Source organism: Budorcas taxicolor, chromosome 10 (assembly GCF_023091745.1).
Source record: "Budorcas taxicolor isolate Tak-1 chromosome 10, Takin1.1, whole genome shotgun sequence".
Classification (NCBI taxonomy): Eukaryota; Metazoa; Chordata; class Mammalia; order Artiodactyla; family Bovidae; genus Budorcas; species Budorcas taxicolor.
Genome location: NC_068919.1, coordinates 4,573,302 through 4,601,249, shown reverse-complemented (window position 1 = coordinate 4,601,249; position 27,948 = coordinate 4,573,302). Strand labels below are relative to the sequence as shown.

At 39.9% G+C, this 27,948-nt stretch overlaps 1 protein-coding gene across 1 annotated transcript; it reads left to right on the top strand.

Annotated features, from left to right (window-relative positions):
• The first annotated feature begins 305 nt into the window (after window positions 1-305).
• Window positions 306-27,948, top strand: FEM1C (fem-1 homolog C). Its single transcript, XM_052646533.1, has 4 exons — window positions 306-416; window positions 851-1,018; window positions 1,278-2,010; window positions 24,991-27,948. Exons 3-4 carry the CDS (start codon window positions 1,467-1,469, stop codon window positions 26,298-26,300), a joined length of 1,854 nt encoding a protein of 617 aa, XP_052502493.1. The 5' UTR covers window positions 306-416; window positions 851-1,018; window positions 1,278-1,466; the 3' UTR covers window positions 26,301-27,948.

The window sequence follows — 27,948 nt, the reverse complement described above, 5'->3', positions numbered from 1 at the left end:
CCCGGCCGCCGCCGCCGCCGTGGCCCCGCCCCCTCCCGCCCGGCCCCGCCCCGCCCCGCCCCGCGGCAGTTGCTCGCGGCGGCCGCCGCCTTCCCCCGGCGCACTGGCTGGGCTGCCGCGTCAGTGATGTGAAGCCGTGCTCTGGCTTGTCCGGCCCCCGGCCCTCAGCCCCATTACACCATCCGCGCCGCGGCAGCCGCTGCAGCCGCTGCCACCCGCGCAGCCTGGGAGGGCGGGAGGCGGCTCGGCGTGGGGGGGCGGGGCGAGCGGCGCGGCCGGATTCATTCCTGTGGGGCGCGGGGCATGGCGGAGCGGGGCGGCCGCAGGCGGAGCGGGGCGGCCCGGACGGCGGCGCGGACAACGGTTTCACTTTGAAGGGACGGCCGGCGGCGGCGGGGAGGACTGGCCCCCGGCAGGTAGTGGCGGCGGCGGCGGCGGCGGCCCGGCGGAGCCCAGGCTGCGGCCCGAGGGGCCTGAGGGGAGGCCTGCGCGGGAAGGGGAAGCAGGGCGCCCCCAGCCGCGGAATGCGGGAAGCGGGCTGGAGGCCACGGGCTGGGCGGGCCGCCGGGAGCGGGTCGCGGCCGGTCGAGGAGCTTGAGGGGTGGGGGGAGGCTGCCTGTATCTGGAAATGGTACAGGTGAAGGTTATGTAGGGGCGATCGTGGTTTGGGGAACTTACAGATCCCTTGGCGGGGAGGATCAAAACGGGGCGGATGAAGTTAGCTAAAAGGCAGCCGGATTTCCTGAGTCTCGAGTAGTTTTAAAGGGAAGAGAACCTTTCGGGTGAGGGTTTTGGCGTTAGCCGGCCGCAGTTTGTTGAGTCCGACCTTTTTTTTGTTCCTTCTGGAAAGCCATCCAGGCGACGACAGGGCCTTCCAGCCTCGCGCCCTTGGCCCGCTCTCCTCTGCAGATGTGAGAAAGGGAAACATTTCTGCACCCGCGCCTCCTGCCTCTGTCGGTTGTACTCTCCCTGGGCGTGTGCAGAGCAAAAACTAGAACAAAGCTTGGCTGCTTAGGAGGTGAGAAAACCGGTTGCCTGTCGTGTCAAATTTGCCGTATATAGAGAAGAGACTGCCTCCCACGAAAACATTTGGTCTCTGTGTATCTCTTTTTGTAGTCTCCTTTCCCACCTTTTTCGGGGCCGGGGTCGGGGTGGGGGGGTGCGGAGTAGTCCCTAAAGTATGGTTCTCTTCCCCAGAAGTAGAAATTAAGAAAACCTAATGTTTCCGCCTTTACCTGTGGAAAATTCAAAACTGCTACCTTTTTTTTTTTTTCTAGTTTGGTGCTCTGGTTGTCAGATGTTGGAAGTCAGTAGACAGAACATACTCTCCGTGGTTTTATATCCGTTCTGGGGTGCAGTGATTAACACTGAACTTTGGTTCCTCTAACTCTTGCCTGGGTCGATAGAGTTAAGCTGGAGCTTTGCTTCGAAGGAGAAATAAGGCACAGCCTCTCGACTGGACATAAATGGATCTGAAGACAGCAGTATTTAACGCAGCTCGAGATGGCAAGCTCCGGCTTCTCACCAAACTGTTGGCAAGCAAATCCAAAGAGGAGGTTTCCTCCTTGATCTCTGAAAAAACAAATGGGGCCACGCCACTCTTGATGGCCGCCAGGTATGGGCATCTTGACATGGTGGAATTCCTCCTAGAGCAGTGCAGTGCCTCCATAGAAGTAGGGGGCTCTGTCAATTTTGATGGGGAAACCATTGAGGGGGCTCCGCCTTTGTGGGCCGCTTCTGCAGCAGGACATCTGAAGGTGGTTCAGTCTTTGTTAAATCACGGAGCGTCTGTTAACAACACGACTTTAACCAATTCCACGCCCCTTCGAGCTGCCTGTTTCGATGGCCATTTGGAAATAGTCAAGTACCTGGTGGAACACAAAGCTGATCTGGAGGTGTCAAACCGCCATGGGCATACGTGCTTGATGATCTCATGTTACAAAGGACACAAAGAGATTGCTCAGTATTTACTTGAAAAGGGGGCAGATGTCAATAGGAAAAGTGTTAAAGGTGAGTTCGTCTTCTTCATTTTAATTTTTTTAAGTGTTTGCCACTTATTTTCAGGAAGTGTGAGGCATAATTTTAAGCAGTGGTGTTAAGGAAGCCAACATTGACAGGCCTGTTTTGATTAGGTGTCCCTTCCTAAAAAAGACCTCTCTCACTGTGTTAAGCAGCATTTTCTCTTTTTATTTGGAGTGACTTCCAATTCTTGGAAAGTGGGTTCCCCAAAGTTTAGAACAAGTTAGTGGCAGTTGATCTGAACGATTAGACTTGTGTTTACTTAAGAATATACTTTGATGTGATACATTATTCTAGGTTTAATTTTTTTAGAACACCCTTGGAGTAGAAACTACTATATTTAGTGAGTCATCGTTCTGTTTATTTTAGGTAGGCATTTCATTTGTTATTCCATCAGGGAAGACCAGGCCATACTGACTTGGAAGGATTAATATCACTGAAAAGAAGAAAATCTGTTTCCTTATTCCCTACTTATTGTGTGGCCAGTAGAAAATCCTTTTATTAAATAATAGCAAGAGGGAAGGCAGATTTTTTTAAACTGCTACAGTGCTGAGAGCAAAACAAGGACTGGGTTAAGCAGATGTGGATTTGTTGACTAGCAACAGTGTAAATATCTTTGTCCAAAAGAGGAGCTCAAGTTTATGGTTGTATATACTTTTTTAGGATATTTTTTTAACTGTTAAAAACAACTGCTATGATAGTATAATATTGATGCTTAATGTTATTTTCCTTGCATATGTTTGTTTATAGAAAGTTTCACTGTCTAATATTAAAAAACTATAAAATTTAAAGGAGCATACATACATGATAAAAAAGAATCATACAATACAAATTGGTTTATAGTGTTTGCTATGAAAAATCAGTCTTACTACCTTTCATTTGTAGATCTCCAACCACTATTTACAGTGTTTGGTGTGTCCTCAAGATAGTCTATGCAAATAAAAGTATATTTGTCTGTATATCTCTCCCTCTTCCTTCTTTGTTACTTGATATATACTGTTCTTTTCTTTTTTTAATTTATCTTGGATGTCATTCAACTCCAACACACATAACTGCCTCATTCTGTTTCATGGCTACACAGTATTTCATTGTATGCATGTGCATAATTTATCTAGTCCCTGTTGATAGGCAGTTAGGTCACATCCAGAATAAACAGTGCTGCTATGAATGTTCTTGAACAAATGTGTGTCTTTGCACACTTCTGTGAAGACAGCTCTGTTTGTCATTGTGTTAGTGACTGCCTCTCAGAGCAGCTAAACCTCAAAATTACTGGTCTCTACAAAGTTACTGGATATATTTACTGAAGTTAGTATAATCTTTTAAAAAAAGATTTGTCACAAAAATGATAGTCTCATTGTGGTTTTTTTAATAAATTTTTTTCCCAACCAAATATAAAAATCTCATAAAATTCCAGCACTTAGAGATAATCCTCCTAAAGATACTGAATTTTGCATTTAGATATATGTATGCAATTTTATTTTATATGCTCTTCTGTACCTATTTTTTAGCTTAATAAATGTTATCCTTAATGGCATTAATTATAGCTGTTTAATTTCAATAGCTGCTTACTCTTCTGCTAATGAAGTTTTACATTGCTTTGCTTCTGGCTTCTCACTATAAGAAATGTTTCTGTAACCATTCTTGTAGATTGATTGTTTCTGATTATCTTTGAGGTAGGTATTGAGTCAAAGGACAGCATGACTTTTTTTTCCTGAAACAGTCACCATTCTTTTAAAGAATGATTGTTTTGAAAGAACAAATTACTGCTTAATTGGCCATGTTAGTATTGGGAATGCTTTGAAATCATACCTAGAATAGAAAGGGTTAAAAGAAATGGCTGCATGTTAGGCTTGTTGAATTTTTAGTTTGTTTCAGCTTTTTATTCATCAACCTAATGATGTACAGATTGTTGGTAAACTCATGTATTTAAATCAATTTGGAGCATGTTTTAAACTCATGTCATTGGAGGGATGAGTACTGGTACTATTTCCCTTCTGTTTTTCGAAATTTTTTATGCTTCTAAAGGTATAATATTTGGGAGAACTGTATCGTAAATAGCCCATATTTTAGTGAGCATTTTTCCTTAGTAAACTGAACAATATTTAACTTGATTACCTTTGGTATTTAAGAAAACTGTTCCTTTAAACACAATCGTCATACAGTTTTGTACTTGAGAATGTATGTGCTCTCTCTTGGCTAATTCTAGAGGTTTTTTCTTTGTAAATATACTTTTTTTTAAAGGTACATGTAATTTTTTAATACCAAAAATTGTTTTATGTAGCTTCAATTTTATATATATACAAACAAACGTATTATTATACGTATATATAATATATCACTGTGTGCAGTATTTGAATTTTTATATGGTGCCTTTAAATTTGACAGTGAGTCTTATTTAATGAATGTTGGGAGCAGATTAAAGTACATTTGTACCTCCCCCACTCTGATCCTGAAGCTTCCATTCTTTGATAATTACTCATCTACTATTCAGATTTTTTCATTTTTTAATTTTCTGGGTTTGGAGTAATAGAAAAACAGGAACCAATTGAAACTGAGGCAGGAGCGCTGTAGAAGGATCTGGTAGAGCATCAAGAAAGGATTTTTTCCCCCCACATTTTTTATCCTCATCCAAAAAATGGGAAAAACTGATAAGACTAGGGGTAAAATGGAATAATTTCGTAGGAAGTTTTATTTTATATGTCAGCTGTTGGAAATGGTTCTGAAGGAAGAAAATGCCAGTAGATTATGCTTGGTCTGCTAAAATGTAAAATTCATGTGACTTCTACCTTCCATTACTTTTTAACAGGCAGCTGGCATTTGAATATATTAGTTAACCTCTTTCCATTACTTTTTAACAGGCTGTTGGCATTTTGAACATGTTTTAACCTAAAGGTGGAATTCATTCATTAATTGAGAGTATTTGTTGAATTCCTTGAGTGTGCCAGGCTGTTAGGAAGGAAATGACAACACACTCCAGTATTCTTACCTGAAAAATCCCGTGGACAGAGGAGCCTGGTGGGCTACAGTCCGTGGGGTCACAAGAGTTGAACATGACTTAGCGAAACCACCAGCTTACGAGATGAGTAAGACAAGATTCAGTCCTTGATTCCCTGCTCTTGAGGAGCTCATGGTTTGATTGGAGAGACAGTTCATAAGCAGATACTTAAACCACAATATGGTAAGTGCAGCAGTAGTGTTTTCTTGTCTTAGATTTTTGGAAATACTTTATCCCCAACTAACTCATTATCTGAGGGGGCAGTGGGTTCCCATGGCATTTAGAAAGAGGAGAAAAACAGATATTTTATGTGCTTCTCCATTTAACATAGCAGTTGATTTTTGAGACAGGAAAGTTGGTTGCTATTTAAACAGAGTCCCTAAATGAGAAGTGATTAGACAAGCCCATCTTACAGCCATCCACATTTATCTCAGTATTTCATAGTTATAGTCATTTTTGACTTTTTGACTTTAATTGATCCTTTTTTATTTGAGTTTTTTGTTTTTGTTTTTTTGTTCTGTTCTTGAGGGTTTTTTTGTTTTCAAATGCCAAAAACAAACAAAAGGCTTAGAGTAGGACTTTGCAGATCTATGAAAAGCTTAAGTCCTTAATTCAGCTGGAAATTGAGCAGCTGAAAGTGATTGAGTGCTAGAGACCTATAGAATGGCTCTGAGTTGGAATTGGGGAGACTGGCCCCAGAGGACACACTGTCCTTAGGCATGGGTCGATCACTTTTAATTATCCAGGATAGTTAAACAAATTGGTAATCAGATAATTCCTGTACATTTTCTGTCGGCAAGGTATTGTGTCAAGATGTTGTGGAGGCTTTGAAAAGATAGAGCACATCACATGTGTTCGCTGTTAAAGGAATAGTATAAATTCATTCTATAGAATTTTGGAAGAGTAACTGGAAGGCTTCATGGAGAAGTTAACTGGGCTTTAAAAGGATTGCTGGAGTTCAGATCTGCAGAAGGGATCTGATACAGTTTTTAAGCCTTAAGGAATGACGTAAGGAAAGGCACATTGAGAAATATGCTTGGAGGGTACAGAAATTGGAAAGTAGGCATATTTTGAGCAGTGGGCACTCAGGGCTAAATTTTACAGGACATTAATTTCCAGGTAAAGGACTTTGATTTTATTCTTTATGCAGTGGTAAGCCAGTGGATGTGTTCAGTAAGGAATGACTGAGTTTTTTTTTTTTTTTTAAGAGAACCCTATCTTACAACATTCTAATTCTGTTACATTGTGAGCTCTTTGAGGTTAGAGACCTGGTGTTTGTATGCATGTGTTAGAGAAATCCCAACCGCAGTGGACATTTGGTCAATAAGCTTGTTGAATGAATGTGTTGCATTTAAGAGAGGAAAGAGTATGAGCTCTTTGATGGCAAGGACTGTGTTTTCTAGTCATTTTAGTACAGAAATACATGCATGAAGACATTGGGATGGTGATTGTGAAAAATAAGTGGTACAGGTGGAGCTCTAGAGCAGTTCAGAAAACAAACTCACGTAGGCTCGTAAGTATAGACACTAGGTTGGTGAAAAAGTAACTTTGGCCTCAGACCATAAATTTTAAATCATTATAACTAGGCTCAAACACACCGTTATTAATCAAAATAGGAACCATTACAGTCAACACATTTTTGCCAACGAGTTTGTTTCTTCCTGTAGCATAAAAATTTGTGCTTCAGGATTCAGTGAACTCTTGGAAAGCACTTTCTGCCTCCTGCTTGTTGTGGAAGCATTTTTCCTGCAAAAAGTTGTGGAGATGCTTGAAGACATGGTAGTCAGTTGATGAGAGGTCAGGTGAATATGGCAGATGAGGCAAAACTTCGTAGCCCAGTTTGTTCAACTTTTGAAGCATGGTTGTGTGACGTGCTGTTGGGCATTGCTGTGGAGAGGAATTGGGCCCATTCTGTTGACCAATGCCAGCTGCAGGCATCACAGTTTTCTGTGCATCTCCTCGATTTGCTGAGCATACCTCTCAGATGTAACGGTGTCGCCAGGATTCAAAAAGCTGTACGGATCAGACAGGCAGCAAGCCAGCAAACAGTGACTGAGACTCTTTTGGGTGCAAGTTTGGATTTGGGAAGTGCTTTGGAGCTTCTTGGTCCAGCCACGAGTCTGGCCGTCACTAGTTTCTTACAATATCCACTTTTCACTGCATGTCACAGTCTAGTCGAGAAATGGTTCATTGTTGTTGCGTAGATTAAGAGAAGACGACACTTGAAAATACAGCGTTTGTGATTTTTGGTCAGCTCATAAGGTATCTACTTATCGAGCTTTTTCATCTTTCCAATTTGCTTCTAATGCCGAATAGACCATAGAAGGGCCAACATTGACTTCGGTAACTTCTCGTGTAGTTTTAAGAGGATCAGCTTTGATGATCCTCTCAGTTGGTCATTGTCAACTTCCAGTGGCCAGCCACTACGCTCCTCATCCTCAAGGCTCTCATCTCCTTTGCAAAATTTCTTGAACCACCACTGCACTGTACGTTCAGTAGCAGTTCCTGGGCCAAATGCATTGTTGGATGTTGCGAGTTGTCTCCATGGCTTTATGACCCATATTGAACTCAAATAAGATTTCTTGAAATTGCTTTTTCTCTAACATCACTTCCCTAATTCTAAAATACTTCCCTGGTGGCTCAGATGGTAAAGGCGTCTGCCTACAAAGCGAGATACCCAGGTTCGATCCCTGGGTGGGGAAGATCCTCTGGAGAAGGATATGGCAACCCACTCCAGTATTCTTGGCTGGAAAATCCCATGGATAGAGGAGCCTGGCAGGCTACAGTCCGTGGGGTTGCAAAGAATCGGACATGACTGAGCAAGTTCACAATAAGTCATTAGCAAAAAACATAAAGTGAGAAATGCACATTAAAATGATGTGTAACATAACCACATTTATGTAAGAATGTATTCCAGTATCAAGTGGCAAAGTTCAACTGCAGTTATTTTCGCACCAACCTTAATAGCTTTAAAAGGATTTGAGAGAGAGCTAGTTCAGGCAGTTTATTTGCCTGTTTATTATGGACATTTTCTAACTTAGGTGCAAGTGGAGAAAGTAGAGAGAAGAATACTTTAAACTGCTATGTACTTATCATCTTGCTTCAACATTTATCCACATTTGCCAGTGTACGTTAAAAAATACATTTCCTTCATCCACTTATTTTGTTATCTACAGTAGTTTAAAGCAAACCCCAGGCATTCTTTCTCTCCCACAGTATAGGCAGTTTTATGTATAGATGTATTTCAATCAAGATGAATTTTTTTTTTAAAGATCCTTTTTTTTTTTTGTTACCCACTGTAAATCCAAAAAGAATACATAAAAGAAAATCTCCACTGTAAATTAAGAATGGTTGGAAATAAGGTAATGGACAAAGATAATGACTTGCCATGTAAATACAAGTTATTTGTATACTTCAGGACTTAAATCCTGATGGATCAGTTGGTAAAGAATCTGCCTGCAATGCCGGAGACCCCAGTTTGATTCCTGGGTTGGGAAGATCCCCTGGAGAAGGGATAGGCTACCCAGTCCACTATTCTGGCCTGGAGAATTCCATGGACTGTATAGTCCATGGGGTCCCAAGGAGTCGGACATGACTAAGCGACTTTCACTCTACTCCACTCAGGACTTAAGAGTGTTGAAAGCTGAAATTCTCTTTCTCTTTGAGAACTCTAGCTTACCTCTTCGTTACCTCAAAATATACCTACTAGCAGAGAAGAGTGAAAGAGAGGGATTTAAAATTTTCTACTTGTAACATTCTGCATTTATTTTGATTTAAGAATAATATTTAATGGTTGAATTTGTTAATTATTTTTTGGCCACACCACACGGCATGTGAGACCTTAGTTCCCCGACCAAGGGTTGTACCCAAGGAGTCTTAACCGCCGGACCACCAGGGAAATCCCAAATTCAGCAACATTTCCGTCACAGACCAGGTCACTCCCAAGCTGTTTCTTGTTCGTTCCTTCGCTTCCCGAATCCCCTGGCACACTTCCTCTGTGTCCTCAGGGAGGCGCGGCGTCCCAGCGGGGAAGCTTAGCTGCAGATGGTGTTGAGTGCAGTGGTCGGCTATCCATTGTGCTCCTCTGTCCCTGCAGATGAGGCTGGGAGCTGTGCTCTTTTCATGTCCTAAAGGGCTCCTCCCTACCCCTTCCCACCTCTCCCTTAACACATGTTGCTGCTGTTGATTGGTTGCTAAGTCATACCTGACTCTTTTGTGACCCCATGAAATGCAGCCCGCCAGGCTCCTCTGTCCATGGAATTTCCCAGGCAAGAATACTGAAGTGGGTTGCCATTTTCTTCTCCAGGGGATTTTCCCAAACCAGGGATCAAATTCATGTCTCCTTACCAATTAGCTATAGGTATAAATAGCTAACACCAGGAACAAATACAGGAATAAAATGCTTGAAATCAGTATTTTTGTGCAGTTGAACTGCACACCTCCTCCCAGTCTTCATCAGTAGACCTCTCTTAAAGATTCAGCTTAGCCCCAGCTGCAGGGTTGAAAAATGGATGCCAAGCACAGTAGGCTAAAGAGGAAGGATGAGAACTGGTTTTGTGCATTTCCAGAGGAATCTATTACAGTAAAAGAGCTTTTAATTGCTGCTTTTATCAGTCGAAACTTATACTTTACTAAAAACACACTTTGGTTTTAAAACAGCTTTGACACATAACTCACATACCGTTCACCCATTTAAAGGGTGCACAATCACTGATTTTTAGGACGGTCATAGATTTGTGCAACCATCACAATTAGTTCCTCATCCCCCTTCCCCCCCAAGACCCCTTACCCATTAATAATCACTCCCATTCTCCCCTTCACTCCATCTTCACCCCCAGGTGCACTCGTCTTCGAGTTCACTCAGACTCACGTCCATCGAGTCAGTGATGCCATCCAGCCATCTCATCCTCTGTCTTAGGCAACCACTGATACTTCTGTCTTTGTAAATTTGTCTGCTCTGCACATTTCTGATAAGTGGAATCATACTATGTAGTCTTTTGCAGCTTTCACTTAGCGTAGTGTTTTCAAGACGTCCGTTTTGCAGCGTCAGCGCTTTTTCTTGCTGAATAGCCCGTTCTGCGCATGCACTGCCTTCACCCTTCCAGCACTTAATGGGCGTTCGGGCTGTTTCCACTTGTTTGCTATTATCAGTAATGCTGCCATGAATATTTGCGCCCGAATTCTTCTGTGGATGTATATTTTTCATTTCCCTCAGGCATATATGTAGGAATAGAATTTTGGGGTCCTATGGTAACTATATTTTTAAGGAACTGCCAAACTGGGTCTTTGAAAGTCGCTGCATTCCTATCAGCATTGAAGAAGGGATCTAATTTTTCCACACCTCTACAAACATGTTATGACCCTTTTTTAAAATGATAAGTCTTTATTTTTGGTTGCACTGGGCCTTTGTTGTTGCCCATGAGCCTGCTTTCGTCTTGGCAGGTAGGAGCTACTCTAGTTGCAGTGCGAGGCCTTCTCATCGCAGCAGCTCCTCTCGTTGCGGAGCTCAGGCTCTAGGGTGCATGGGCTTCAGTAGTTGCAGCTCATGAGATTTGTTGCTCTGCTGCATGTGAAATCTTCCTGAAGCAGGGATTGAACCCATGTCCCCTGCATTGGCAGGCAGATTCTTAACCACTGGACCACCAGGGAAGTCCCCCTTCTTTTTTAACATAGTTTTCTTAGTGGCTGTGAAATGGTGTCTCATTGCAGTTTTGATTTCTTTTTCTCCAGTGGTTAATGATGTTGAGCATCTTCTCATGTGCTTATTGGTCATTTGTATATCTTCTTTAGAGAAATGTCTTCTTATCATTTGCATGTTTTAAAATTGGGTAGCTTACCGTTTTATTACTGAGTTGTAAGAGTAATTTACAACTCTTGTTGGAGTTGTAACATCACCGACTCGATGGACGGGAGTTGGCATCATCAATTGGAGTTGGCATCACCAACTTGATGACATGAATTTGAATAAGCTCAGGGAGTTGGTGATGGACAGGGAAGCCTGGCATGCTGCAGTCCCTGGGGTTGCAAAGAGTGGAACACGACTGAGCAACTGAAGAGTAATTTATATATTCTGAGGACAAGTCTTTACCAGATATATGATTTACAAGTACTTTCTCCTGTCTGTGGATTTTCACTCTTTTGATGGTATTGTCTAGAGCAATTTGGATTTTCTTTTACAAATTAATTTTTTAAAAAATCTGACTTTGGATCACTTCGATTTGACTTAAGAAAATTGCTAAAAATAGTCTGAAATAGTCTGCAGGGTTTACTGATACCTTTTACTACATGGATAAAAACTTTCTGTGGATCAAACTATAATCTAGTAGACCCACCCTATTGCTGTGGCATGTAATGTTTAAATTTAGAATAAAGAGGAATGGAGAATTTTCATTTCTGTATGATATAAAACAGATCCGTTTTAAACTTCTATGCTTAACACTTGATATAGTTACTGGACATGTTAGCTATATGGCAAATATCTATGTAGCAAACAAGAAAATGAATATTCTTTTTCTATTTCCTTTCTGCTCGAAGTAGCGAAGACCAGGAGTATAGTCATCACTTGGCCCCATCTTGGCTCGCCTGCGTCAGAATCTGTATTTTGCTGTGATCTCTGGAGTTTTTCACTTTAAAGTTTGAGAAGCACAACATTATTTGACTTATACGAAAAACATACACAAAGTTTGAACCCTGTGAAGACTTTTAAGAAAAGCGGAATCTGTTAAATTGATATTGTTAGAAAAAGCAGTTTAAATTATAATGGACATTTTGCATTTCTTAAATATTTTATAGCTCTTATGAAGACTTTTTCATTTCATTAAAAAGATAAATTCTGTTTGCTACTTGGGAGTACTTTGAAAACTTGATCCTAGTGAATCTTAAGTAGTTTTACCCAAATTGAGATATTTATAATGCTGTATTGAAGTTCTTGTATAATTTAAGTGGTTGGTGACAATCACTTATTTATTGTTTAGTCAATCCCTGAACATCTGGTTTGGAGCAAGGGAACTCTTCGGGCCCAGACTAATCCTTACTCAGAATACTAGTATGTTTTTGGATTATTAATTTTAGAAAAATCTTGACTCCACCGTTAGGTACTTTTCACAACTGAGCATAAATTCCTATCTCTTTTGAGCCTGCTATCAAAAATTACGAGTCTCTTTAAAGTTATCAGCATTTAGGATTGGCACTTCACACGAGTCTTCTTGACGAATGCCATCATACTTTAATGTGTGAGCACTTCCCACAGTCTCCTTCCCATAGTCAGTTCAGTTCAATCGCTCAGTCATGTCCGACTCTTTGCGACCCCATGAATCACAACATGCCAGGCCTCCCTGTCCATCACCAACTCCCAGAGTTCACTCAAACTCACATCCATCGAGTCAGTGATGCCATCCAGCCATCTCATCCTCTGTCGTCCCCTTCTCCTCCTGGCCCCAATCCCTCCCAGCATCAGAGTCTTTTCCAATGAGTCAACTAATTCTTCGCATGAGGTGGCCAAAGTACTGGAGTTTCAGCTTTAGCATCAGTCCTTCCAAAGAACACCCAGGGTTGATCTCCTTCAGGATGGACTGGCTGGATCTCCTTGAAGTCCAAGGGACTCTCAAGAGTCTTCTCCAACATCACAGTTCAAAAGCATAAATTCTTCAGTGCTCAGCCTTCTTCACAATCCAACTCTCACATCCATACATGACTACTGGAAAAACCATAGCCTTGACTAGATGGACCTTAGTCGGCAAAGTAATGTCTGTGCTTTTGAATATACTGTCTAAGTTGGTCATAACTTTTCTTCCAAGGAGTAAGCATCTTTTAATTTCATGGCTGTAGTCACCATCTGCAGTGATTTTGGAGCCCCCCAAAATAAAGTCTGACACTGTTTCCACTGTTTCCCCATCTATTTCCCATGAAGTTATGGGACCAGATGCCATGATCTTCATTTTCTGAATGTTGAGTTTTAAGCCAACTTTTTCATTCTCCCCTTTCACTTTCATCAGAGGCTTTTTAGTTTCTCTTCACTTTCTGCCATAAGGGTGGTGTCATCTGCATACCTGAGGTTATTGATATTTCTCCTGGCAATCTTGATTCCAGCTTGTGCTTCTTCCAGCCCAGCGTTTCTCATGATGTACTCTGCATACACGTTAAATAAGCAGGGTGACAATATACAGCCTTGACATACTCCTTTTCCTATTTGGAACCAGTCTGTTGTTCCATGCCCAGTTCTAACTGCTGCTTCCTGACCTGCATACAGATTTCTCAAGAGGTAGGTCAGGTGGTCTGGTATTCCCATCTGTTTCAGAATTTTCCAGAGTTTATTGTGATCCACACAGTCAAAGGCTTTGTCATAGTCAATAAAGCAGAAATAGATGTTTTTCTGGAACTCTCTTGCTTTTTCCACGATTCAGTGGATGTTGGCAATTTGATCTCTGGTTCCTCTGCCTTTTCTAAAACCAGCTTGAACATCCGGAAGTTCACGGTTCACGTATTGCTGAAGCCTGGCTTGGAGAATTTTGAGCATTACTTTACTAGTATGTGAGATGAGTGCAATTGTGCAGTAGTTTGACCATTCTTTGGCATTGCCTTTCTTTGGGATTGGAAGGAAAACTGAGCTTTTCCAGTCCTGTGGCCACTGCTGAGTTTTCCAAATTTGCTGGCATATTGAGTGCAGCACTTTCACAGCATCATCTTTCAGGATTTGAAACAGCTCTACTGGAATTCCATCACCTCCACTAGCTTTGTTCATAGTGATACTTTCTAAGGCCCATTGACTTCACATTCCAGGATGTCTGGCTCTAGATGAGTGATCACACCATCGTGATTATCTGGGTTGTGAAGATCTTTTTTGTACAGTTCTTCTGTGTATTCTTGCCGTCTCTTCTTAATATCTTCTGCTTCTTTTAGGTCCATACCATTTCTGTAGTAGCCCAGTGAACATGGTTGTGTTTTCTTCCTTCATGATTTTAAAGCACTGTTTCTGTGTTGTATAGTTGAAAGCTAGTATATTTGGATGATTACTATTTTAACTTTCTTTGGAAATAACTTTTAACACTTTATGTATCATCAGTTTGATTTTATAGAAATGTCTATATAATAGACACATCTTTTGAGAAATCATAAAAAATTTGCCATTATGAATTCAGTACCAGAAATTTTATTTTTTTTCAGAAATTTGTCTTTTCTTAATCAGGCATTGAGAATTGTATAATAAGGTACTGGTGACCCTTGAACAACATGGGTTCGAGCTGCAGGGGCCCATCTATATATGACTTATTTTCAATAATAACTATAATACACACTGTCTGAGGATAAGAAACCATGGATACCAAGGGCTGACTGTAAGTTGTCTACACTTGAATTTTCCACTGCATAGTGTCGGTGTCCCTAATCCCCGAGTTATTCAGGGGTCACCTACTCTTAATCTTTTTTCTTTAGCTGAAGGTAAATTCATTAAATTTTAATGCTAAATACCCTTTATTTCACTTTTTAGAGGAGATAGGTATTTTTAACTAATTAACTTTTGGCTCTGCTGGGTCTCATTGCTGCCCATGAACTTTCTCTGACTGTGGCAGGTGGAGGCTCCTCCCTAGTTGTGGCACATGGGCTCGGTAGTTGTGGCTCATGGGCTTAGTTGCCCTGCGGCGTGTCATGAGGGATCTTAGTTTGCAGACCAAGGATCCAACCCATGTCCCCTGCATTGATAGGTGGATTCTAAGAAGCATGTAACCCAGGGAAAATGCCTGAGTTGAATCTTCAGTAGTACCTGGCAAATAATATTATGCATTAAAAGTTTAAATCAGTGAAGTTACCTAGCAAGAGTTAGATGTGATCTTACTGATCTTTGGCATATATCGTTTAGCACAGACTACTCACAAGGCCACAGTAACTTGATTTTTAAATTCAGCTTGTTATATTTTTTCCACAGGACCTTGCATTCATAGTGTATCTAATTCTTGAATGAAAGAACAAAGGAAAATATATGCAGTAAATATAACAGACTATTATATACATATATCATTTTATAAAGTACTTATATGTTGAAACTCAGACTTACCCCAGAAATGGGAACATAAATATACATGTCCTGAAAGAAAATAAAGTTTGTGAACAGACATGGGGAAATGTTCTGGATACCCAGGTATTAGTTCAGTTCAGTCACTCAGTGTCCGACTCTTTGCGACCCCATGAATCGCAGCACGCCAGGCCTCCCTGTCCATCACCAACTCCCAGAGTTCACTCAAACTCACGTCCATCAAGTCGGTGATGCCATCCAGCCATCTCACCCTCTGTCATCTCCTTCTCCTCCTGCCCCCAATCCCTCCTAGCATCAGGGTCTTTTCCAATGAGTCAACTCTTGGCATGAGGTGGCCAGAGTACTGGAGTTTCATCTTCAGCATCAGTTCTTCCAATGAACACCTAGGACTGATTTCCTTTAGAATGGACTGGTTGGAGCTCCTTGCAGTCCAAGGGACTCTCAAGAGTCTTCTCCAACACCACAGTTCAAAAGCATCAATTCTTTGGCACTCAGCTTTCTTCACAGTCCAACTCTCACAGCTATACATGACCACTGGAAAAACCATATCCTTGACTAGATGGACCTTTGTTGGCAAAGTAATGTCTCTGCTTTTCAATATGCTGTCTAGGTTGGTCATAACTTTTCTTCCAAGGGGTAAGTGTCTTTTAATTTCATGGCTGCAATCACCATCTGCAGTGATTTTGGAGCCCCCCAAAATAAAGTCTGACACTGTTTCCACTGTTTCCCCATCTATTTCCCATGAAGTGATGGGACCAGATGCCATGATACCCAGGTATAGAAGTAATATAATTACAGTTAATTCCAGTGGTAGAAGGAATACCGTAGAAGCATTCTTTTGAAGGAATTTATAATTCTTTTGAATTATAAAGAATCAAAAGAATGTTTTGAAAGGTTTTACGATTCCTTTGGAAATGAATTAAAGATGTCTCTTCAGCTGTCACACGTTTCTGGTTCTAAGGTAGGGATTAATTTTTATGCCATTTGTTTATTGAAGTACACTTCATGTACAATAAAATCCATCCTTTTTAGTATATAGTTCTCTAAGTTTTGATGAACATAAGCAGTAATTTAACCACCACTACAATACAGATGGAATGGAAAACTCCTGTATTGCCCCTTTGCATTCTCTCAGTGCCCACCCTCTGGCAATCACTGGCCCCTTATCTGTGTTTTAGGCATTAGTCTTACCGTTTTTTAGGCATTAGTCTTATCGTGAAAATTCTAAAGCAGTGCAAATGTCCATCAGCAAAGTGTTTATGTAAATTGATAGTATCTATATAGTTCATGTAGACTATATGTACATGGAACATGACAGAATGACTCAGATGTAGGTGAAAAGCAGGAAACAGTTGTCTATTTTCTGATTACAACTTTATAAAAATATACTATTTAAAGAGACTTGGAGACATGACATAGTTGCTTTAAAATTATGCTTTTCGGACTTCCCTGATAGCACACTGGATAAGGATCTGCTTGCGAGTGCGGGGGACATGGGTTCAGTCCCTGGTCCAGGAAGGTTTCACAGGCAGAGCAGTTAACCCTGTGGACCACTCTTCTGAATCTGCTCCAGAGCCCGTGTGCCGCAGCTGCCCCGCCTGCATATACCCTGGAGCCGGTCCTCCACAATGAGAAGCAGCAGCTGGGGGAAGCCCGCAGGCTGCAGTGAAGAGCGGCCCCTGTTTGTGGCAACTAGAGAACACACATGCAAAGCAACGAAGACCCAGTGAAGCCAGAAATGAATAAATAAAGCTAGGCCTTTGTTTTGGATTTTGGTGGGATTTTTTTTTTTTTTTTTTTTAACCTGTTGTCTAAACTTTTAAGTAATGAACTGGGCTATAAGTTGAAGATTTTTTTAGGGCTTCTAGGGCAGGGGCATGAAAGTATGGTGGTTGTATACTTTTTAGAATAAAGACTATATCCACCTGCTAGGATTTTACTTTTTAAAGTTATTTTGTCCTTATTTGAAATCATGTTTTGTGATATCTAGTGTTAAAAATTTAAGAATCTACCTTAGCTTTGATACTGTGCTAACTGCTATCTGGGATTTAAAGGAAATACAGGCTCTGTGTACTTTAAGCCATTTAGGTCAGAAAACCTATTTGTGAGGCCAGAACATATTATATTACTTCCCTTGTGGCCCAGAAAATAAACAGTCTGCTTTCAATATGGGAGACTTGGGTTCGATCCCCGGGTCAGGAAGATCCCCTGGAGAAGGGAATGCCTACCCATTCCAGTATTCTTGCCTGGAGAATTCGATAGACAGAGGAGCCTGGCAGGCTACAAACCTACATTGTTGCAAAGTCGAACACAACTGAACAACTAATACAACAACAACAACATGTTGGGTGGGCTTCTCCAGTGGCTCAGTGGGCAAGAATCCACCTGCCAGTGCAGGAGATGTGGGTTTGATCCTTGGATTGGGAAGGTCCTCTGGAGAAGGAAATGTCAACCCACAGCAGTATTCTTGGCCTGGAAGATCCCATGGACAGAGGAGCCTGGGGGGCTACAGTCCATGGGGTCACAAAGAGTTGAACACGACTTAGTGTCTAAACAACAGCAGCAGCATGTTATGTCATGTCTTACACGAGGTATTATATGAGTACTTATCAGGATGAGTGAAACATTCATTCGCCAGACATTCTCAAAATGATAATATAGTATAACCAAGAAAGCCTCTTTGAACAGCTAAAATCTGTTGAAACATGGCAGAAAAGTTAAACAGTGAAGGAGGAGTATATTGCAGGAAAATTAAGAGGCACAGAGGTGGAAGTAAGCAGGACTGTTTGTGGGGCGGGAAGAGGTAACGTAGGATCGAGTGATGGGAAGGCTAAGCAGCTCCTCTGCCTTGTGTATAGCAGATGTTGATGTTGTCTTTTGGGTCAGAGTAGGTGTTGGCAAACTGCCCCAGAGGTCAAATTCTGCCCACCCCCTGCTTTTGTATTGCCTGAGAGCTAAGATATGGTTTCTGTATTTTTTAGTGGTTTGAAAAAAATGAATAATATTTCAAAAGCCGTATTTTAGTGTCCATAAATAAAGTTTTGTTGGGTAACAGCCATTCTGTTAATTTAACCAATTGCCTGTGGATACTTTTTGTTATATGGTAGAGTTGAGTGATTACAACAAAGACTGTATGTCCTGCAAAACCGTGAATACTGTGTAGTCCTTTATAGATCAAGTTTATGGCTCCTGGGCTAGACACACAGAGCAGCGTTCATACTGGAGGTGACGAGAAGTGGAGCTGGAGAAGTAGGGTAGGGAAATATTTCTCTTTTCAAAAATCTATTTCCTGTAGTGTTTCTTCTTATGTGTGTTTCCAGTACCAAGATTAAGCTTTACTTCACATAACGTGCCTTCTGAAACTGTAAATTTCTGCTTTGTTGCTTTCTCACCCTCTCACAGATAATGATTTGAGAATCAATGCTGTAGAATTTTGAAATCTTAAAGATTTTCAGCTGCTTCCTTAGAGGAAGCATAGAAGCTTTTGAGTTGTAAAGTAATGTGATTGGTAGAAGTTTTGTTATGAGGTTTATTTTTATTAGAAATAACTTATTCACAGAAGTATAGTATGACTAGCATTTAAAATACCACCTTAGATATGTGCAGTACATTGAAATGGCAAATGGGAGGCATGGATTTTTATTTTAATACTAATTCCTCTGGTTTCTATTTGTAGAACAAGTTTATCTTCTCTACTTTGCATAGTTACTAATATAAGATTACAAGAGGGCAATGGTTAATAAAATCACTGGTACCTTTTTTCTTCATTTATATCTGCTTTTTATTATTCACTTCTTGTTTCTCTAGGCTTACTTTACTTTTTTCCGTATAACTTCTTGAGATGGAAACTTAGTTGTTTTTTCAAACAGCCTTTCTTTTCTAATGTACATTTAAGCATACTTTTAGCCATATCCCATAAGATTTTTTATTTAATGTTTTTATATCATCCAGCTAAAAATATTTTCTACTATCCTTTGGGATTCCTCCTTTGACCCATGTGCTATTTAGAAGTATATTTTTAAATTTCAAGTATGTGGAGATTTTTCTAGGGTTTTTTTTTTTTTTTTTTGGCTGTGCTGGGTCTTTGTCGCTGCACGCAGGTTTTCTCTAGTTGAGGCAAGCAGGGGCTACTCTAGTGCCCCTGGGGCTACTCTAGGGCAGGGGCTTCTCACTGCGTCAGCTTCTTCTGTTGCGGCTCCCAGGCTCTAAAGCAAAGGCTCAGTAGCTGCGGTGCACAGGCTTAGTTGCCTTGTGGCATGTGGGATCTTCCTGAACCAGGGGTTGAACCTGTGTGCCCCTGCATTGGCAGGTGGATTCTTAACCACTGGACCACCAGGAAAGTCCCATTTGTTTTTAATATAACTTGTATTGTGAACTTAGAACATATTCAGTGGTTTCAGTCCCTAGACATTTATGTGAGTCTCATTTTATGGCCTAGACTGCGGTCAATATTTATATGTGCTCCAAGTATTTGTTTTCCAAAAAGAAATGAAACTCTATAGTGTTCATTATGCGAAGTCAAGTGTGCCTTAGGAAGCATCACTATGAACAAAGCTAGTGGAGGTGATGGAATTCCAGTTGAGCTTTCAAATGCTAAAAGATGATGCTGTGAAAGTGCTGCCCTCAATATGCCAGCAAATTTGGAAAACTCAGCAGTAGCCACAGGACTGGAAAGGGTTGGTTTTCATTCCAGTCCCAAAGAAAGGAAATGCCAAAGAATGCTCAAACTATCGCACAATTGCACTCATCTCACACAGTAGCAAAGTAATGCTCAAAATTCTCCAAGCCAGGCTTCAACAGTATGTGAACTATGAACTTCCAGATGTTCAAACTGGATTTAGAAAAGGCAGAGGAACCAGAGATCAAATTGCCAACATCTGCTGAATCATCGAAAAAGCAAGAGAGTTCCAGAAAAACATCTACTTCTGCCTTATTGATTATGCTAAAGCCTTTGACGGTGTGGATCACAACAAATTGTAGAAAATTCTTAAAGAGGTGGGAATACCAGGCCATCTTTCCTGTCTCCTGAGAAATCTGTATGTATGCAGGTCAGGAAGCAACAGTTAGAATTGGACATGGAACAACAGACTGGTTCCAAATCAGGAAAGGAGTACATAACAGCTGTGTATTGTCACCCTGCTTATTTAACTTATATGCAGAGTACATCATGAGAAATGCCGGACTGGATGAAGCACAAGCTGGCATCAAGATTGCCGGGAGAAATATCAATAACCTCAGCTATGCAGATGACACCACCCTTATGGCAGAAAGTAAAGAAGAACTAAAGAACCTCTTGATGAAAGTGAAAGAGGAGAGTGAAAAAATTGGTTTAAAGCTCAACATTCAGAAAACTTAAGATCATGGCATCTGGTCCCATCACTTCATGGCATAATAGATGGGGAAACAGTGGAAACAGTGTCAGACTTTATTTTTTTTGGGCTCCGGAATCACTGCAGATGGTGACTGCAGCCATGAAATTAAAAGTTGCTTGCTCCTTGGAAGAAAAGTTATGACCAACCTAGATAGCATATTAAAAAGCAGAGACATTACTTGGCCAACAAAGGCCCACCTAGGCAAAGCTATGGTTTTTCCAGTAGTCATGTATGGATGTGAGAGTTGGACTATAAAGAAAGCTGAATGCTGAAGAATTGATGCTTTTGAACTGTGGTGCTGGAGAAGAGTCTTGAGAGTCCCTTGGACTGCAAGGAGATCCAAGTCCATCCTAAAGGAAATCGGTCCTAAAAATACTTTGGCTACCTGATGCAAAGAACTGACTCATTTGAAAAGACCCTGATGCTGGGAAAGATTGAAGGCGGGAGGAGAAGGGGATGACAGATGGCATCACCAACTCAATGGACGTGAGTTTGAGTAAACTCCGGGAGTTGGTGATGGACAGGGAGGCCTGGCGTGCTGCAGTTCATGGGGTCTTAACGAGTCAGATACGACTGAGCGACTGAACTGAACTGATCATGTTCATTTAATTTTCTGTATCATTACTGATTTTGGTCTTCTATACTGAGAAAGGTGTGTTGAAATGTATTATTAGTGGATTTATCTGATTTTCTTTGTAGTTCTGTTGATTTTTGCTTTATTTTGCTGTGTTTTTAGATGAAAACAAACTTAGAATTATATCTTTATGTTGTTTTGAATTTCATATTATAAAATGTTTCTTTATCTCTAAACATGCATTTTGTTTTAAAGTCTACTTAATCTCATATTTTACTATCAGATAGCTTTCTTATGGTTAGTTTTTGCCTAAGATACATATATATATTCATTATTTTACATTAGCCTTTTCCTGTTCTTACATTTAAGGTATTTCTCATGTAAGCAGCATGTAGTTGAGTTTTATGTGTTTGTATTTTTAATCTGATAGCTTTGTATTTTAATGGCACATTTAGTTTGTTGTATTTAATATAACTACTTAGGTATTTGGGTTTTAATCTCCTTACTGATTTTTATTTTTCCGGCTATTTTGTAGTCTTTGTTTCTGTCGTCATTTGGATTAGTTTTCATTTTTTCAATTTTTTTTCTGTATTGTAGGATATGTAGTAATTATCTGCATGTATACCCTCTATTATTTTAGTGATTCTTCTAGATAGTACTACTTTGACTTATTAAAGTCTAACATAAATTACTAATTTTACCTTTTTCTAAGCAATGCAGAAATCTTAGAATACTTTAACTCATTACCATCATTATTTGTATGCTATTACCATCAAGCATTTTTCTTCTATACACATCTCAAACCCTGTTACAATGTTTAAAGTCAATATTTATTTAGATATCTCCCAAATGAGTTGGCATTTATTTTCCTTGACTGCTTTAGGGCTTCTTTTGTTCCTGATTAGAACTTTGCTATCAGTCTGCCTGTTCTTTTGCTGGTCATTTCTACCTGTTGTTTTGTTTTAAGATTTTTCTCTTTGTCCTTGGTATTCAGCACTTTTGCTGTAGTGTGCCTTGGTGTAAGTTTCTTTTTTATCTAGCCTTCTTGTTTGTAAAACTTTTTAAAACTGTGGCTTAATCGTTGATCAACTTCAGAAAATTCTCAGACTTTATCTCTGTAAATATTGCCTTGCCTTGGCCCTTTTTCTTCCTCTAGAATTCTGACCTTAAGTGTATTAATCCTTCTGACATCGATTCCTCTGTCTCTTATAGTCTCCTGCTTTTTCGTCCTTTGACTTTCATGCGTCTTTCTGTGTATTTTCATCTGACTTATTTTCTAGTTCACTGATTGCCTATTCAACTGTGTGTAGTCTGCTTTTAAAGCCACCCATTGAGTTTTTCAGTTCTAGAATGTTCATTTTGTTCTTTTTTTTAGTTTCCAGTTTTCTAATTCTCAAAACTTTAAATCCTTCTGAATATTCTAAGCATAATTATTACTTCAAAGTCTTGTGTTTGATAACTGTATTATCTAGGTCCTCTGTTGGGCTTTTCTCTTAGCTCTTATTTCTCTTGGTTTTTGTGTTATGGCTCCTGATTTTCTCTTCTGTCCATTATGTTTGATTAGATACCAAACATTATAGATGAAGAATATGTATATAAATAATTTGAACCCTAGTGTGATAATTGCCTCATCTAAATAGTATTTGTATTTGCTTCTGGCTTTTGATTACATATGCCAGCAGTCCTGGATTACTTTAATTCCATATCAAGATGATTTTAATTTCCATCTCAGTTCCTGTGATGATGGGTTTATTTGTGCTTCATCTTAACTCCTAGAGAGCAGCCCCACAGAGCTGTACCCTGAAGTGTAGTGGGATTTCTTAATGGGCTCTGGACTTTAGTTTTCTCCTCTAGCCCTACAAGATCAGAAGCTCTGCTCAGTTTTTCAGCTGTCTCTTCCATAGTCAGTAGAGGTCGTTGGGGGAAATTTCCCCAAATTCTGGACTTAACTAATTTTTTTAATTCTCCTGGATGTTGTCTCCATATGAGCTCTTACCTACTGTCATACAGATTTTTTTAAATGCACTTCTCAGCTTTTCTAGTTCTTAGTGAGAGGGGATACTGTTACCGCTGCCGTTACTAGATGTGAGTCTCTTAGTCCTTTCAAACAAAAACCATTTTTTTCAGCATATGGTGTATTCAAAATACATGTATTTGCTGCATTTCTATTCTTGATTTTATTACTATGAATGGAGAAGAATGCCATCTAAGCCTTCTCTTTATTACACTATTTCTTAGAAAAAAAGGAAGTATTATGGATCCTTAATTCAAGAGCGTTTTCAAAAATATACTTAGTAGTAGTCATGTTTAATTGAAACTAGTTTGAGCAAATAAACAGGAGTAGTCAGAAGTTCTGGGCTCTTGAGTGCTTGGTTATTATACACATTGCAGAAACCTTCTATCAGACACTGAAATGCTGAGTCAGAATAAATACACAGATGTTGTCAATGTAATCCCTGTAGATACAGAAGACAAATAAGCAGGATACGTTTGTGAAGAGATTAAAGTCCTATTATAACTTGTGCTTTTTTGAGTTTTAGTTGTAGATTTGTAATGTGAAGGATTCAGGTTTAAGCCACTTTCTAGAACATATCCTGCACCTGGGGTTCCCATGGCCACCCCCACCTTTGGAGTTAACATGCAGTCGTACTCATGGCTAAGATTTATTCCAGTGATGTAGTAAGGACATGATTCTGGATCATAAGAGGAAAAGTACAGGTGGGGTCCAGGGGACTCTTGTGCAGGCTTGTTTATGCTCTGTCCTTCTTGTGAAAGGTCATTCAGAGCACAGTCTTCTCCTAGCAACGTAAATGTAAGCGTATAATGTTCCTGCCCAGGGAATCCCATTTGACTGATTAGAGGCTCAATGCCCGAGTTTTGATTGGGTGCTGGTTATGTAGGCATCCTCTGCTGAGCCTCCCGGAAGGAAAGCAGGTAGTCCGCATGAGTTAGATCTTAGAACTGTTTACCAGGCAGCATTCCAGATGCCAGCTAAGGACCATCCTTGCAAGCAGGTCTCTCTAAGAATAGCTGTCTCAGCCAGCTAGGGTAGCTCTTTTCCACACACATGCCTAAAGTGACTCACTGTTGAAGTTTTCTGTAAACACTATGTGAATACCAAGGGCCTGCATGATAATTTCTGTTTTGATCGTAAGTAGAATGTTTATCATTAAACTTAGGTAGCTAATTGAGTAGTTATTATGTCTTAGTATGTTCCATCCATACAGGGCTTTTTATTAGTGTGCCAGTGCCTGTTGTCAGTTTTAATCCATGTGTGGGAAGAAGCGGATAGTATTAGAACAGTTAGTACATCTAAAAAGAATGTTTAAGAAAATTAAATGACAGTGGGAAGTAATGCATTATGAAAGGACACTTCAGATGTCTCCTTTTAAAGTTCATATTCAACCACCCACATGTTTTTTAGATTTCAGTGGATTTGTTTTTCTTATGGGAGTTTTTTGAAGAAAGTACTTTGTTACCAATATTTTTGACTAAAGCTGAAGTTCACTTGGCAATCTGGAAATACTGAAAAAATAACTTCTCACTCCTAGAAGCAAATTGAAGAATCTTAGATACTTATAGACTAGATTTCTTATTTATAAATGTGGAATCTGACTCAGAAAGTTATGTGACAGCAAACTGCACAGCTGGTTAATTTCATCAGTTTTTAGTTGTAGCATATACACTTGAAAACATTATCAAAAAATACCAAAAGGGCCATGGACTAATTTTGAATTTCATTTAGTGACTTTGAATATCTTTTCATGCCTAATTTGGTCATTTCATTTATTCAGAGAAGTTAACCAATATTATTTTTCCCTTGCTGTGTGTCAGACATTAATTTTAGGTGCTGGGGATCTTTTTTTCTTATTTGGAATCAAATTAAAGTATGTCTCATTGAGGGTGGCTTGGAGCTGCCTACTTTCCTTTAGATTTTAAAGTACACTTATGTATTGTATCCTGGTTCCTCAAAATAATGTTATTTCTTTTTTCCTTCTCTAAGGTAATACTGCATTGCATGATTGTGCAGAGTCTGGAAGTTTGGACATTATGAAGATGCTTCTTATGTATTGTGCCAAGATGGAAAAGGATGGTTATGGAATGACTCCCCTTCTCTCTGCAAGTGTGACTGGTCACACAAACATTGTGGATTTTCTGACTCACCATGCACAGACCAGCAAGACAGAACGGATCAATGCACTGGAGCTCCTGGGAGCTACCTTTGTAGACAAAAAAAGAGACCTCCTTGGGGCTTTGAAGTACTGGAAAAAGGCAATGAACATGAGGTACAGTGATAGGACTAATATCATTAGCAAACCAGTACCGCAGACACTAATAATGGCTTACGATTACGCCAAGGAGGTAAACAGTACCGAAGAGCTGGAAGGTCTTATTGCTGATCCTGATGAGATGAGAATGCAGGCACTGTTGATTAGAGAACGCATTCTCGGTCCTTCTCATCCTGACACCTCTTACTATATTAGATACAGAGGTGCTGTCTATGCAGACTCCGGAAATTTCAAACGATGCATCAACCTATGGAAGTATGCTTTGGATATGCAGCAGAACAATTTGGACCCTCTCAGCCCAATGACCGCCAGCAGCCTATTATCTTTTGCAGAACTGTTCTCTTTCATGCTGCAGGATAGGGCTAAAGGCCTGCTGGGCACCACTGTTACCTTTGATGATCTTATGGGCATACTGTGCAAAAGTGTCCTTGAAATAGAGCGAGCTATCAAACAAACTCAGTGTCCAGCTGACCCGTTACAGTTAAATAAGGCTCTTTCCATCATTTTGCACTTGATTTGCTTATTAGAAAAAGTTCCTTGTACTCTAGAGCAGGACCATTTCAAAAAGCAGACTATATACAGGTTTCTTAAGCTGCATCCAAGGGGAAAGAATAACTTCAGCCCTCTTCATCTGGCTGTGGACAAGAATACTACCTGTGTAGGGCGGTACCCTGTTTGTAAATTTCCATCTCTGCAAGTTACTGCAATACTGATAGAATGTGGTGCTGATGTGAACGTCAGAGACTCTGATGACAACAGTCCCCTCCATATCGCTGCTCTGAACAACCATCCAGACATCATGAATCTCCTTATTAAATCAGGTGCACATTTTGATGCCACAAACTTGCACAAACAAACTGCTAGTGATTTGCTGGACGAGAAGGAAATAGCTAAGAATTTGATCCAGCCTATAAACCATACCACGTTGCAGTGTCTTGCTGCCCGTGTCATAGTGAATCATAGAATATACTATAAAGGGCACATCCCAGAAAAGCTAGAGACCTTCGTTTCACTTCACAGATGATATTTTGACTGTTAAAGCACGAATTGGTAACAGTTGTTTCATAAATGAGCACTGTTGTGATAACACCAGCATTCATTTAGCTTGATCCCATTGTGCTCTCATTGGCTAAAGCATTGTAAGCATCAAATTTACAGGATTGGTTTCCCAGTATTTAATATAAATATACCATATAATATATTGTTTGTGAATTACTGAGAAATGAAATGTCATATTCAGTTTCTAAAATTGTCTGCCAAAGGCTTATCCATTCTGGTTTTGTTTGCGTTGGGTGTTTGGGACAGAGTTAACTAACCATTTTTCAGTGGTGTCTTTATACTTTTCTGATTTGTGAATTTTATACAATTGAAGGTCTTTTTTTCTGCTTCTTCCCTCTTTTCTCCAAACTTCTCTCCTGTTTCCACTTTATTTTTAACTTAACCATTTCTACTGAGCAGTTTTTCTCCCCTCATGGGCCCATGTTAAGTTGTACGAACTTTATGGACTTGTTACCATTTGCAGTTAACCATAAGTGCTTTATCTTCTCTATGCACGGGCTTCAACTTGACTGTTGTATGTTAGCATATTTCTATGCAGCAGTTGGTCAGCTTCAACTCTGAAACACTGTTAAGTATGTTACAAAGTTCATTTTATGAAAGTACTCTTGTAGCATGACAATTTGTAGAGCTACAGGTTAGCTACCAGAGCTTGAGCTTTTTTGTTGTTTTTTTTCTTTACATCTGAGATTTCTTTTTCTAATCCACTGAAATTATTGTGTGCTAAATTTGGGAAGCAAATCTATTCTAACTCATTAACCCAGTTAAGATTTAGGTCTGTCATCTTAATATATCATGCAGTAAAAGGAAGACTCTTCACAAAGTAACCCACCTTCCATGCTACGCCAGCATTGTCCTGCTTGTGCCGATGATGTGATTAAATGTAGAGAATTTGCTTAAATTTAACCTCAGAGTTTATCACACAGCTTAATGGGTCACATTGAAATATTCAATAATTGAACTGCAAATCACTTTTAGTTACTAAAAGAGCTGAAGCATGTCAGTGGCATGATGCTTGCCAAGCCAGACCTAGGCATCTAGGATAATTAAGGAATTTTAGTATGCCATTTACTGCCATAGTATCAAAGGTCAGTAACAGTGTTCTTTCTTTCTTCAAGCTTAAGTATACCTTTGAAGATAACTTGCATGGATTACTTTGGTCTCAATTATTTGTCACCATAATTGAACACAAAAGATTGCAGTGCTTCCTGTTCCTTTACTGAAAATTAACTTTTTTCTCTTTTTTTTTCTTCCTTTCTTCCCCTTGCTTCCTCCCTTCTTTCTTTTTTATTTTTTGTTGTTGTGTTGTTTTTTAACAGCTTTGCTAATGCCACAGAAAGGGCTCTTTTAAACTTAAGAAAAAATAAGTGAAAAGTACTAAAAAAGTTCAGGTAATTATCATTCAGCACTTTATTGTTACTCAGAATAAAATTTATGATGGCGTATTTGCCTTGCCAATGTCTTAATAAAGTTGTTCTGAATAAAAAGCTCCTTGTTGGTTTCAGAAAAACTCAGTTTACCTGTGAGTTTAATGAGCTGGATCACTTGGATTTTTGTGTTGACATTTTATTCTGAGGGTGGATGTAGTGGTATTAAGAGTTGTCATTGCAAACAGT